Here is a 12,840-nt window from a genome sequence, read left to right as displayed (position 1 = left end):
TGCGGGTTCGAATCCTCCCATGGGCATGGATGTTTGTGACTGTCTGAAAATACTAGTGGTGGTGGTTAGTGGTAGATGGCGTTGGTGCAGATGATGAAGGTAGTTGTAGTTAGTTGGTGAATTGGGTGGTGGAGGCAGAGAGTTGTAGAGTAAGTGCCCTCCCTCAATGAGCCATTGGACTCCCTGGAGGTGTCATGTAATAATAATAAAAATAATAATTCTGAGGTAGATAAGGCTAGTGCTTAAAATTTTTTAAGGAGGTCATTCAAGAAATTTAGTATGTTCTTTACTGAAGAGATATTTAATTTATCTGAATCAAATGTGGCAGAGCTTTTTGTCAAGGTTAATTCAGCCACCACTTAAGTATAGTGAAAAGTTTAAACAACTGACACTTGCAGGTAGGAATTATTCGATTACTGAAAAGTTTGTGGGATAGCCCATATCATTTGTTAGAGAAACACAATGGAGAGTTTAAATATGTTGTAGACCTACGAGCTGTAAACAGTGTTACATCCATGCCTACATCAAGATGTGAGTCCATGACTTGTTATCTAGCAAATAGAAATTTCATCAAGTTAGCTAATAAGTATTCATTAAGTGATTAAGGTAATAGCTTCTCAAATTATTTAGCTGAGCATTATGTCTACATGCTATGGTAGCAAATAAATGCAAGGAGCAGAGCAGTACCAAAGTAATGCCTCCTATATCATTATCCCCCCCCCCCCTTCAGAAAATATAATTTCTGAGTATCAACAGTATAAAAATTGTTGGTAATGCTTTAATATAATTGAACAGATTTTTCTGTACATTTAAATATATAATTTGAATGCATTTAAAATATCTTTCCTCATTATAGACACTCAGCCAAACAGTTTCATCACTAACATCTCTTCAGCAGAAATATGTAAGAAACTTCATAAGGTAATTTTTGTTCTTATGTTTTATAGTTCATCCATTTATCACATTTCCTTTTATATGAAATCAGTAATTGAAGTATGTGAAAAGTGCATAAATATTTCATATTGTTAAAAATGGAATGTCAGTTTTCTGATGGACACCTTTATAATAAGCTAGTTTATTAGAGCTCTTGTTAATTATTATCACATGGGAACTTCCATGGAGTTTCAAGTTTCATCACAGGAGACCTGCACTGTCCAATATCTGTTGTATCTCTCCTTGAATACATTGACAACAAACACTCACAGCAGGCAACTATTGCACTCATTCACCACTTTCCAAGTAAAAAAACCTCATCCATACACCCTTGCTAACCAAATTTCCAGGGTTGACTTCTTGTTCTATCCCTGTAGCTAATTGATGAAAAATTTCCTCTGCATCAACCCTACAAAACCTTTTGAGTAACTTTCTACCAAATCCTCTCTTTTCCACTTATCAGCCAACTTCAAACCACTTCCTCATTCTCAAGAACCCTAGTGACTCAACCTTCTAAGGTTGAGTCACTAGGGTTCTTTCTTTGTCTCTTCTTATTATTGTATGCTCTTCAGCTGCCTTGGCCATGTTTTGCATTATGTCCTCAGAACTTCAAAAAATCCAAGTCTCTATCTTTAACAATTTCCTGGAGGACAGTTCCAACAATGTGGTATGCAGCTTATCAGCTTTTCATCCAAACATGCATAACTTTACACTTTTCCACATTAAAATGGCAACCATCATCTCTTGTCTATACTGTCAGCCTATTTAAATCAAGTTATGCAAGTTCCATGGGAATATAACAAAGATCTGTATTTAAGTTTTGTAGATCTGGAAAAGGCATATGACAAGGTGCCGAGAGAGAGAGAGAGAGACTTGGCCTATTATGGGCAAACAGGAAGATCAGTGAACATCCGCCTGGAAGAACATGAAAGATACATTCGCTACTATTACTATGGCAAGTCGGGACTGGCAGACCATGCTTTGGACACTCCTTCACACAGGATTAGATGGAGGAAAACGAATGTGCTATTTAGGAGTCGTTATAGATCTGAAAGATTATTTTTTGAGTCAACAAAGCTTTGAAGAATTCTCCCAACTTTAACAAATATGGTTGCATAAATTAGCCAAAAATTTGGGAGACGGTTATCCTAAGAAAAACTCCTGGATAACTGCTTTTTTTTTTTTTTTTTTTTCATTAGAGGGCTCCAAAAAATAGGACTTTAGATCTTTTGTCTTTTGCAATTATATTGTTTCACTCACTCACTGTCGCGTTTACATGTGTGTTCGTGTGTTGTGCTCTGATGATGCTGAGTTGAAAATCAGCGAAATATAAGCGTTAATAAAACATCTTTGTTGATAAAAGTGTTTGTGGTGTTGTTAATACCATGAAAAATAAGTCATGAATTTTACTAAAGGTGATAAATTAAATATGTAAATAGACAACAGAATCAACAAAGCTGGTATTGTAGGAAGTCAACTGAATAAATTTATATGGAATAAGAGAGAAACCAGTCAGAACACTAAATTAGCTGTATACAAGACAGTATTCAAACCAATTTTAACTTATGAATCTGAGAGATGGAACTAGAATCCACTAAAACACTTGACCAAAGACTAGAGAAAGCAGATATGAGAGTCCTGAGAAAGATTAGTAGTGTGAACAGATAGCATCAATGGCAATATCATATTAAAAACGAGGATATTAGGAAAGAACTTGCCACTGTCATCATCCAGGGATGTGTTAGCAGAGCTGATCTCAGGGAGAGGAAAGATTAGCAAAACAAATATTCTCTGCCAGGTTGGCAGGAAAAAGATCCAGAGGAAGACCAAGATATAGGTGGATTGATACAGTAAAAAGTGCCTTAGAAGATAGAAATATAAAATCTGATAATGTTGGAGTATAATTTTCCTCCAGATCAGTCTCTGTTACCTGTCAAGGTAACAGAGACTGATTTGGAGGGAAATTATAGATATGAAGTTAATAATGTTGTAAATTTTTCATGTAGTACTCTCATATTCTGTTCTGCCCCCCCCCCCTTGAGGGTACATGGTAAGAATTTGATGATGATGAATATATGCTGACTTAAGATAAATATCATGAAAAAAATCCACTAATGCCTTTGATTTCCTTATTGGGAGTAGGCAAGGCCATTTTAGCCCTATCTGACTTCTGGAGATTGAGCGGGCAGTTCAGTCTCCACCAGTAGCTAATCTGAGATAGCTGACACAAGACTATCGTCAATTTTAAGTGATATCCAGTGAAGAGAGAGAGAGCAAAGTTTAGTTTCAGTGTTTTCTTTTCATTTTGAAGTTAAGAGTTTAACTACTTGGAGTCTGAGAGAGAAAGTAAATGTGTGTGTGTACACACACACACACACACACACACATATATAGCTTGATGGATGAATAGCATCATTATGCAGGAGGTGCAATATCTACACTACATTGAAAAAAAAAACGTTGTGGAGGAAGTGTAAAGAAAAAGTGATTGGCATGCCCATGAGTAGTACAAGGTGCAAACAAGAAAGGCAGCTTGTGCATGGTAAGGAAGGCCAAAACTAATTATGAGATAATGCTAGCTCATGAGGCCAAAAGAAATCCTAAAGAGTTCTTTCACTATCTGGCATTTAAAAAGGAGTAATGACTGTGGAAGGATGGCTTTAAAAAAAGTGTTGATGGTAGGTAGTAATAAAAGCAAACCAAATAGCTGAGTTATTGAATGATCATTTTACATGGGTGTACCTAGATAGGTACACCATATTACAATGCCAGGTGTCACATTGATAGGAGAATAGAGGTTGATGCATTGGAGATACTTCAGATATTGCAGAACATTAATGCAAACACAACCATAGTATTTGATAATATCAGCCTATGTATTCTGAGAATGTGCAAGAGAATTATCAGCTCTGATCAAGCTGTTTAATTTAAGCCTCAGCACTGGGAAGGTGCCAGTGAAGTGGAAAGAAGGCAAAATAGACCCACTGCATAAAGAAGGTTCCAAAATAAGTAGTAAATTATAGGCCAATTAATATCTCATGAGTGGTGGTTAAGGAATTTGCAAAAATTGGTAAAAGAAATGCAAGACTGGGTTCACAAGAATATGATAATTATAAAGGGCAACATGGTTTTGTGAAGGATAAGTCTTGCCTTAATAATTTACTTATTTTTATAATAAAGTGACAGTTGAGTTGTATAAAGGAAATAGCTACTCATTGATACTGCTGAATTTTGCGAAGGCATTTGACAGGATTCCACATAGAACTCTTGCAAAAATTTGAGCAAATGGGGATAATATGAATCTGGCATTTAGATTAGAGGGTGGTTGAAGGACAGATGTCAAAGAATAGTTTATGGAGGAGTTGAGTCAGGAGAACTCAGCTCCTCCATAACTGGGGGTGTATCATCATCACGAATCACTGCCTGTTGGTGTCCAATGCCACCTTCGCTATCCTCTTCCACCTTTTTTTTGTCCAGTGCACAGTGTTGCAGTTTCTGTAAATCCATTCCATACCAGTCCTTTATGTTGTCTATCCCTTCTCTGCATGGTCTGCCTCTTCTGTTTACGCCATCCATAATACCAAACATAAATGTCTTTATCTTTCGGTCCTCATTTGTTCTGCAGATGTATCCAAATAATTGCAGCTTCTGTTGTATAATCTTCTGCATTAGATTCTCCTTTGGTTGTATCTTCCAATAGAGTTCTTCATTTGTGATTTTCTGGACCCATCCTATTCTTAGAATCTTCCTGTAACAAATTCTTTCAAATGCCAAAATTCTTTTTCTTGATTCCTTATTTATTACCCACATTTCACATCCATACAGTACACTGCTGAAGATGCATGTTTCAGTACTCTTAGTTTTGTTTGCAGGCTGATCACTTTACTTTTCCAGATGTTATCCATGGCCTTCAGATTTGTTCTTCCCTTTGCAATTCTGATCTTTATTTCTTTTTTTACAGTTCAAATCATATGTCATTTTACTTCCCAAATATGTGAATTGTTCTACATTTTCTCTATCAGTTCCATTCACTTGTATCTTTTTTTCATATTCTTCTCACCAAATACCATTGTCTTTGTTTTTTCCAAGTTCAAAATTATTTTGTACACCTCCATAGTGTTACACCTGATATCTTAAGAATGTAGAATTCTCAGCTATCATGGTGTAACATGAAGAATAAATAAATAAAAAACCTTCATAAAAGATAATAGATGAATTAATTAAAAGAAAAAGGAATATTCTTGCATCCAATAAAATATATAAAATATAAAGGTTGAACTAACTAACAAAAAGAAAAAATATATTAATGTTGTAATATGATATAAAAGAGAAAATTTAATTAAATAAGACAGAAAAGGATTAGTCATAAGAGATGGTATGTGAGAGGCTAGAGATTAAAATATTACGTAAGTTCATAGAGAAATTTTGGAAAGGGGATTAAGTTAGAGGCTAGCAAAAGAAAAACAACAGACAATCGCTTAGGGTCAATTCCCGGATTGAGACTTCGTTACGGGCTCACCGATCAAATGACTTTACCGACCACCCTAATTGGTCGGTAAAGTCAAGTCAAAAAGGGGGGCAGAGAAAAGAAGTTAGAGAAGATGCCGTTAGGAGAGAGGGTATAAAAGGGTTAGAACCCCCCCCCCCAAGAGGAAAAGGAAGGAGGGACTTTTTTTTGGCTTTTGGTTTTGGTTCTGTTCCAGGAGAGTTCTTCGCGAGCTCTTTCGTATGGATTTCACGGTGTTTTCCTGAGTGGCGAGATAGGGGTTATATCTCTGTCGTCACAACACAGAAACGAAAGTGAGCAGGATTTCGATTCCGTACTTCCTATGTAAGAAGTGAGGAATGCCATATAGTCAAAGAAAAGAAAGCATATTCTTTGTGTTTCATCTCCAGTGTCAACTACGAAAAAGGGAAAGAAGTAAAGAAATCAATGTCCACGTCGCGCGTTGTACAGCCATTATATAGATGATTCAAAGTGTGTCCTAAGTTACTAGAGGTTAAGACTGCATAAGCATAGTTCAATTCCAAAAGGAACGTAGGAGAAACAGTCGGAGAGGTTATACCAAGATAGTTTGATCAGAAAAAGGTAGAGGCCCATATGGAAAATTCAAGAAAGGTACTGTAAAATATATCTCGTGTTAACTAAGATTCGTCTGTATTAGTTATCATTATTCTAATACTGAACTGTTGAAGTGACCAAGAAAACAATACTAGGACTTTAGCATATGACAGAATATAATGAAAGTAAGCTTACTAATGTTAATATTATATGAGTAATTAAGTGTCCTGAGAATTTTGCATGTCTAATATATTGTATAAGAAAGTTTAAATGTCATAGTTATGTGTCAGTGCAGTAAATGGTTTAGTTAATCTACTTAAGTTTGGATAGTTAAAAAGTGTGAATTAATCTTATATGTCTGTGTCAAATGAATTTATGTGTTGAATGTGTATGGCGGCATGATCGTAATACTCATTATAGGATCATAGCTTAATTATTTATGATAAGCTAATGTCAGTTTGTAAATATTTAGTATAGCACTGAATTGAGTAATAACTAATATTTGAATTGTACCGTGTTAAGGAATTTAATAAACCTTTTGTCCAATGATAAAACAGTTGTCTGAAATTGCTGTCCAATGCACCACTTGAAAAATTACGAACCTAATCACGCGGGAAATTAATGTGTTAAGAAACGAGATAAAGTGTCACGACTGCAACATAGTTTCACTTTCAGACATATTTTAGTTATTTCTCCTTGTTTTTGTATATAATATCTTAAACTAAATGGCCCAAAAAGCGCAGGATAATACAAATATTAGGGATACTAAGGGGAGAATTAACTTAAGTATTAGTAAAAATTTTGGTGATATCTCGAGCATAGATAATAGTAGAACATAGATAAGCGGAAATTATTAGATAGAATAAAAATCATAAATTGGGACACAACACTAGTTTTGTGCTGTTCTATATTATTGTATTGGGCTTCGAACCATTTCATCTTATCTATTTTGACTGCTTTTTTCACCTCATTACACTTCCTTCTATATTGCTCCTCTATTTCTTCTGATGTATCCCTTCTTATCTTCAACATTCTCTTCTCCTGTACTAACTTCAATGTTTCTTGTCTAATCCACTTCTTCTTAATCTTCTCTTCTTCTTCTGGTACTGTTTCTTCAACCGTGTCTTCTATTTCTTTCATTACTCCTTTCACTCTTAGATTCGAATTTTTTTTCCCATCTACACTTTTAAGTTTCTCTTCTAACACTGTTTTGTACCTTCTTCCTATTTCTGCTTCACTTATTCTTGCTGTATCTCTTCATTTCTGATGATGAAGTTTATATTTTCTTTTTGATTTCAACTTGAAGTTTGCAATCACTAAACTATGATCCGAATCTATATCTGCTCCTGTTACTGATGTTATCCATCTTCTTTTAATCATATCGATCATGTTCTTGATTTTGCCATCATTTGATCACCACGTCCATTTTCTACACTCCTTTTGCTGGAATCTTGTGTTAAAGATAATCATCTCGTGGTACACAGCCAATTCTAACATTTTTTCACCTTGTTCATTCTTTCTTCAAAACCATATTTTCCCATGACACTTTCCCAACCATCATTATCTATTCCGACTTTGGCATTCCAATCTCCTTCAATAATTGGTACATCTTGCTTTGGTATTATTTCTATTGTCTCTGTCAGATCTTCGTAAAATTAGTCAATATCCTCATCTGTGTTTCATCTTCAGATGTGGGTTTCATCTTCCATCACCTCAGGATTCTCCAACAGACCGCAAAGTTCCAATCCCTTATATTTCAGGGCATCTCAGAACCTATTAACAGAATTTTGAAGAAGTATCATCTTATTCCCACATATTTTCCTATCAACAAAATTTCTCACTTGTTGCCATCTACAAAAGACAAACTGGCATCTCTATCATTGGCTGGTGTTTACCAGATACCATGTGAATGTAATTTATCATATTTTGGACAAATAGGCCGTTCTATGGAAAAAAAGAATGAAGGAACATCAGTATTATATCGAATACATGAAACCTCATAAGTCTGGTCTAGCACAATATAGCATTGACACTAAACTATATATCCAGTGGGATAAAGCTTGTCTTCTCCACAGATGCAGGTTTAATATGAAAGCCTTTTTAAAGAAAATTGCAAAGCCCTTTTACATTGGCTGAATTTGAATCGAAATGACTGTCTCTCTCTCTCCCAAAAGTTTGGGAGATTCTTATCTTATGCAACCATCAGTGAAATAATTATTTTTAAAGAATTATTTAATAATATTTTATTAATTAATCTTCTGGCACACGGCAACAATTTAATTGGTAATCCACCTACTGTTCTGTACTTTGTATTCCATTCCTTTAACTGTTTGTTCTACACTGATGATGTACTGTTACTTTCAGTATGAAATATTTGTACTTTTAATTCATTAAAGTTATTACCATTGGTTTTATACGTGTTAAGTTACTAAATTTATTATGCCACAGGTACCTCTAAAGATTAAAGTTCAGATGTGGGTGCATATATCTGAACTATTGATATATTAAATGGTTTTGCTTGAAATCTTGCTACTGTGATTCGTTAATTGACTGTTTGTAGCCTAAAAGTGCCTTACTAGCTTTTTTTGTTAAGAAAGAAACTAACTCCTGCTTTGTGCTTGGTGTCATGCCCTGACTATATGACTTTGCATCATCTAATCTCTCTCTCCTGATGATGATGTCCATCGCATCTCTGCCAGTCCTAGTATATCACACCAATATCTCTTCATTTCCTCACAAAGTAATTCTAGTTTTCCTGACATCCAAAGTGTCCATACATTCCATGTTCCTACTGATAATAGTTCTGTTAGTTTCAGTTTGTTTCCTTTCGGTATTCCACTTTTTGATGCATTCCCGATCGCCATTGCAGACCATGTTCATCCTGGCGATGTCCAAGTCGGCATGTTTTAACTGTTGATCATATTGGCATAGACATCAGGTGGTATATCGCAGTGCTAAATACTTGGTCCTCTGCTGTTTAATTTGTACATCACTGATAGGAATTGATGTGATGGATAATATTCAGTTTTTTTTTTTTTTTCAGATGATGTAAAAAGGAATCTAAAACTCAGAAGAGTGATAAAAATAAAAATGATGTAGAAATTCTGCAGGATGACAAACAGACTGGCAGTATGGATAAAGATAAATGGCTGCCAGATTAACATGGCCATGTGTAAGGTGATGCACTTTTGGGAAGAAGAGATCACAAGCCATATAATATATTGATGGAGCTGAACTGCAGGAAACTGATGAAGCCAGGAACTTGATTACGGATAGAGTGTTAAAGTTTAGAGGACATATTGCAAAGGTAGCCAAAATGGCACATCAGATTAGATGGTTGAAGAACATACTGACAAGCAGGGATAGGGAAGTTATTGTTTTCCTTTATATGGCTTTAATAAGTCCACATATGGACTACTGCATGCAAATCTAGTCACCTGGATTCTTTGAAGATAACCAAGTAGTGGAGAGGATCCAGTGTTGGGTGATAAAGATTGCGAATGCTCTCTCTGAGTATAGCTTGCAGGTCTGTAGGTTTCAAAACATAGTTGCTAGGCAAAAAAAGAGGAGACATGATAGAAGCATATAAGTTATTAAAGGGGGTTTTATAGGATTTTACAAGATTTAGAATGTTAGTACTAGGATTTTGTTTGGAGGATGATGAATGGGTAGAATGGGTTGCCAAAGGTGATTGTGAGTGCTTTTTCAATGAATGAGTTTAAGGAGAGGTATGATAAATATTATGTGAATAATGGCTTCTATGTCAATAATGGACCTTCCATAGTGAATCTTCTAACTCTATTGAGATACCCTCATAATAATAATAATAATCATAAGTGAATTTCATTGTCATACTCAGCATTGCACTTGGAATTTTAGAGTGCACACATTTAACACTTTTATAGTTGCTGTTTATTTTATTTTTTAATTGTACATGCCTTCTTATTCATGAATATAAATAACTGATGCCATTCATATTAATAAGAATAAATATTTATAGAATTTACAAAAATAAATGTGAAAAATGCATTAATTGAATGAACCTTCACACTTGATAGAAATGTTAAAAGATTTTTAAACTGATTATCTTAATTGTTTATTATTTTACTGTAGGATACTGTGTACAATATCATCTTTATTTTTAAAAGAATTTGAGACTAAAGGAATCTTGGCTAAACTATCAATGTCAAGAGAACAACTTGAGATTTTGACATCTAATGTTCCTGCTGTAACTGAGAGACTAGAAAGCCTAAAAATTGAACAGACGTTCACAAGTAAGTTTTTATTATTATTATTATTATTTTATTATAACCAAAATTATAAATCTTCTCCAAACCTCATGTTATGAAGTAGGTCACAAGAATTTTTAAAAATAACATGTTCAAGTTTGTTTTTTTCCCCTCACAGTGGATTTGAAATCATTTATGAATATTAAACAACAAGGATCTTAACACTAAACCGAGGGCTATCTATTCTCAGTCACCTCACTTTTAGTAGACTCCCCTCTAAATCTACTTTCTCTCATCTATTTATCAACCAATTTCTTACCTTTATCACTGTCATACATGATGTTGCAGAACCTATAGCACAATAGTGCCATGCATGATGGTTATTGATTATCTGATTATTAATCCCATTTATTGCAATTTAATCAGTTCTTATGCAGAAAGTTATCAAAGGTTTTGCTAGAAATCCGATGTATCATATCAAATTAAGTAGGTTTTCATAATTGATTGATCTCCCCAAATCATTCTGCACCCTGCTCAACAAGTGATCCTTATAATTAATAGTCTGGATGTGGATTAATTTTTTTTAATTAATAGTCTGCAACACTAATAAGACTGACTAGTCTGTAATTTGTCAACTTGCTAATTCCAGGAAGAGGTCTGTTTACGCTCATGATATGTGAAGATGAATGATGAAATGATGAATGATGAAAACATCAAAAAGGTTTGCCAGGCAATCCATGAAGATCGTCGCAAGATCATTGAGCAAGTTTCTAAATAGATCCATTTGTCATGGAATTTGTGCCAGTGAATTTTAACAGGAGATTTGCAAATGAAATGTGTGTGTGTGTTAAATTTGTGCCTCGTTTGCTCACAGAGGATAAAAAAAAAATTTACAAATGTTTTTGCACTGATCTCTCTCTCTCCATGTAACTTTTTTTAATACCCACAGATAAAGAAAACCATGAAAGGGCAGTGATTTGTTGATGTAGAATCAGCAGTTATCCTGGAACTGTTTCCAGCAGTGGGAAAAAATTGTTGGGACAAGTGCATTGACTCACATGGAGAGTACTGTGAAGACTAGAATATTGTATTATAAACTTTAATAAATTTTTTCTTCTTATTTTTCTTCCTTTCTAGGCTTATAGGCCAAGTGACTTGTTCTGGACTCAATTCCATCTTTTTAAGGCTCTTCCTCTGCATCGGGTACCTTTTGGGTGGTAATTTAGAATTTGTTTAGGTTTTCTTCTTCTATTCGTTCTCAGTATGTGTTCTTCCCATTTTTCTCTATAGCATATAATTGTTTCATTTAGGGAGTTTGTAATTCCAAGTTTATTTCTGATTTTGCTGCTTTTCATTTTGTCCTTTTTCATTATTGTGACTACTTCAGTTCTGTGCAGAAATTTCATTTTGGATGATTCAATTCTTCTTTCATTTGCTCTTTTTTTTTTAACTCACTAAAAACGACTCATGAAGATAATAAATTTAAAAAATAATAATAATAATTCTAGTTATTTTTGGGTACCCCCTTCCCACCTATGAGAGTTCTGAGAAAAATTAGAAGAGTGAAGAGATACTACAAATAGCAAAATCATATTAAAATATTCAATAATATTAAGAATGAACTTAACATTGTGAGCATTCAGGAATTTGTCAGCAGAGCTAATCTCAGGTTATATGGTCACTTAAATAGAGTGGGAGAGGAAAGGCTAGCAAAACTGGTGTTAGAGTGAGTCCAGGATGCATTGAAACAAGACCTAGTGACACAAGGATCTAGGTGGATTAATGTGATTTGAAGTGCTTTAGAAGACTGAAATATACCAATGTGGAAGAAGATTATTGGTAGAATATTAATAATGATATAAACTTTTCACGTAGCACTATCATAGTATCCTGTACACCACTTGAGGGTACATATCAGGAAAATGATGAATTTAATAAACTAAAATGAAAGCTAATAAATGCACAGTATTTTATAGCCAATACAACATGATTATTTACTGAAGAGTGAATAAAATGAAGTAAAAAAAAGTTAAGAGGTAGTGAGGATAAGTCAAGGTTTTGACTACCACAATTTTATAATGCATACTGCTACTTGAGAGAAAACTTAAAAGACAGGCTAATAAATATACTCAGTATTTTATAACCAAACAACATGATCTACTGAAGAGTGATAATTTGGGTAGAAAACTGTATCTGTGGTCAGTAAAGAAAGGAAATGGTGGGAAATATTGTATGACAATAGAACATAAAGGATGGAGAGGAACTGTATATAAAGCACACATGACAAGAGCATGAAAAAGTACAAATGCAGAAAACAATGGGAGACGTAAAGAAGAAGAAAACAAAATTATGAAAATGACAATCAGAATTGATATTCAAATTTTGTGTTATGATGGCTTAAATTGATGTTCAAATCTTCATAATGTAGTATGTGCAGTCTGCTCTGTTAAAATGAAAAATAACCTTAAAACCAAGGTAGTCTGTCAACATTATGGTTGGTAATTCCAATGATCAACAGCTAGCCTTCATTAGTCAGCTTAAAAGAAGTTAAAAGTGATGGACCCCGCTTGTATGAACATATCAGCTTTCTAATTAGACAAAGACCTAGTGGACAGC

At 34.3% G+C, this 12,840-nt stretch overlaps 1 protein-coding gene across 1 annotated transcript in view; it reads left to right on the top strand.

Annotated features, from left to right (window-relative positions):
* Positions 1-12,840, top strand: part of IntS8 (integrator complex subunit 8) — a 307,298-nt gene that overhangs the window by 151,979 nt on the left and 142,479 nt on the right. Inside the window, exons 12-13 of the mRNA XM_090392448.1 lie at positions 857-921; positions 10,109-10,269. Coding sequence (XP_090248574.1) covers positions 857-921; positions 10,109-10,269 — 226 coding nt within the window. The remainder of the gene's footprint in view (positions 1-856; positions 922-10,108; positions 10,270-12,840) is intronic.

This window comes from Typopeltis vanoorti, chromosome 1, assembly GCF_054136105.1.
Source record: "Typopeltis vanoorti isolate ZY-2024b chromosome 1, IOZ_Tvanoo_1.0, whole genome shotgun sequence".
In the NCBI taxonomy this organism is placed as follows: domain Eukaryota; kingdom Metazoa; phylum Arthropoda; class Arachnida; order Uropygi; family Thelyphonidae; genus Typopeltis; species Typopeltis vanoorti.
The sequence above is the reverse complement of the archived record's forward strand: the minus strand, read 5'-3'. Positions and strand labels throughout refer to the sequence as shown.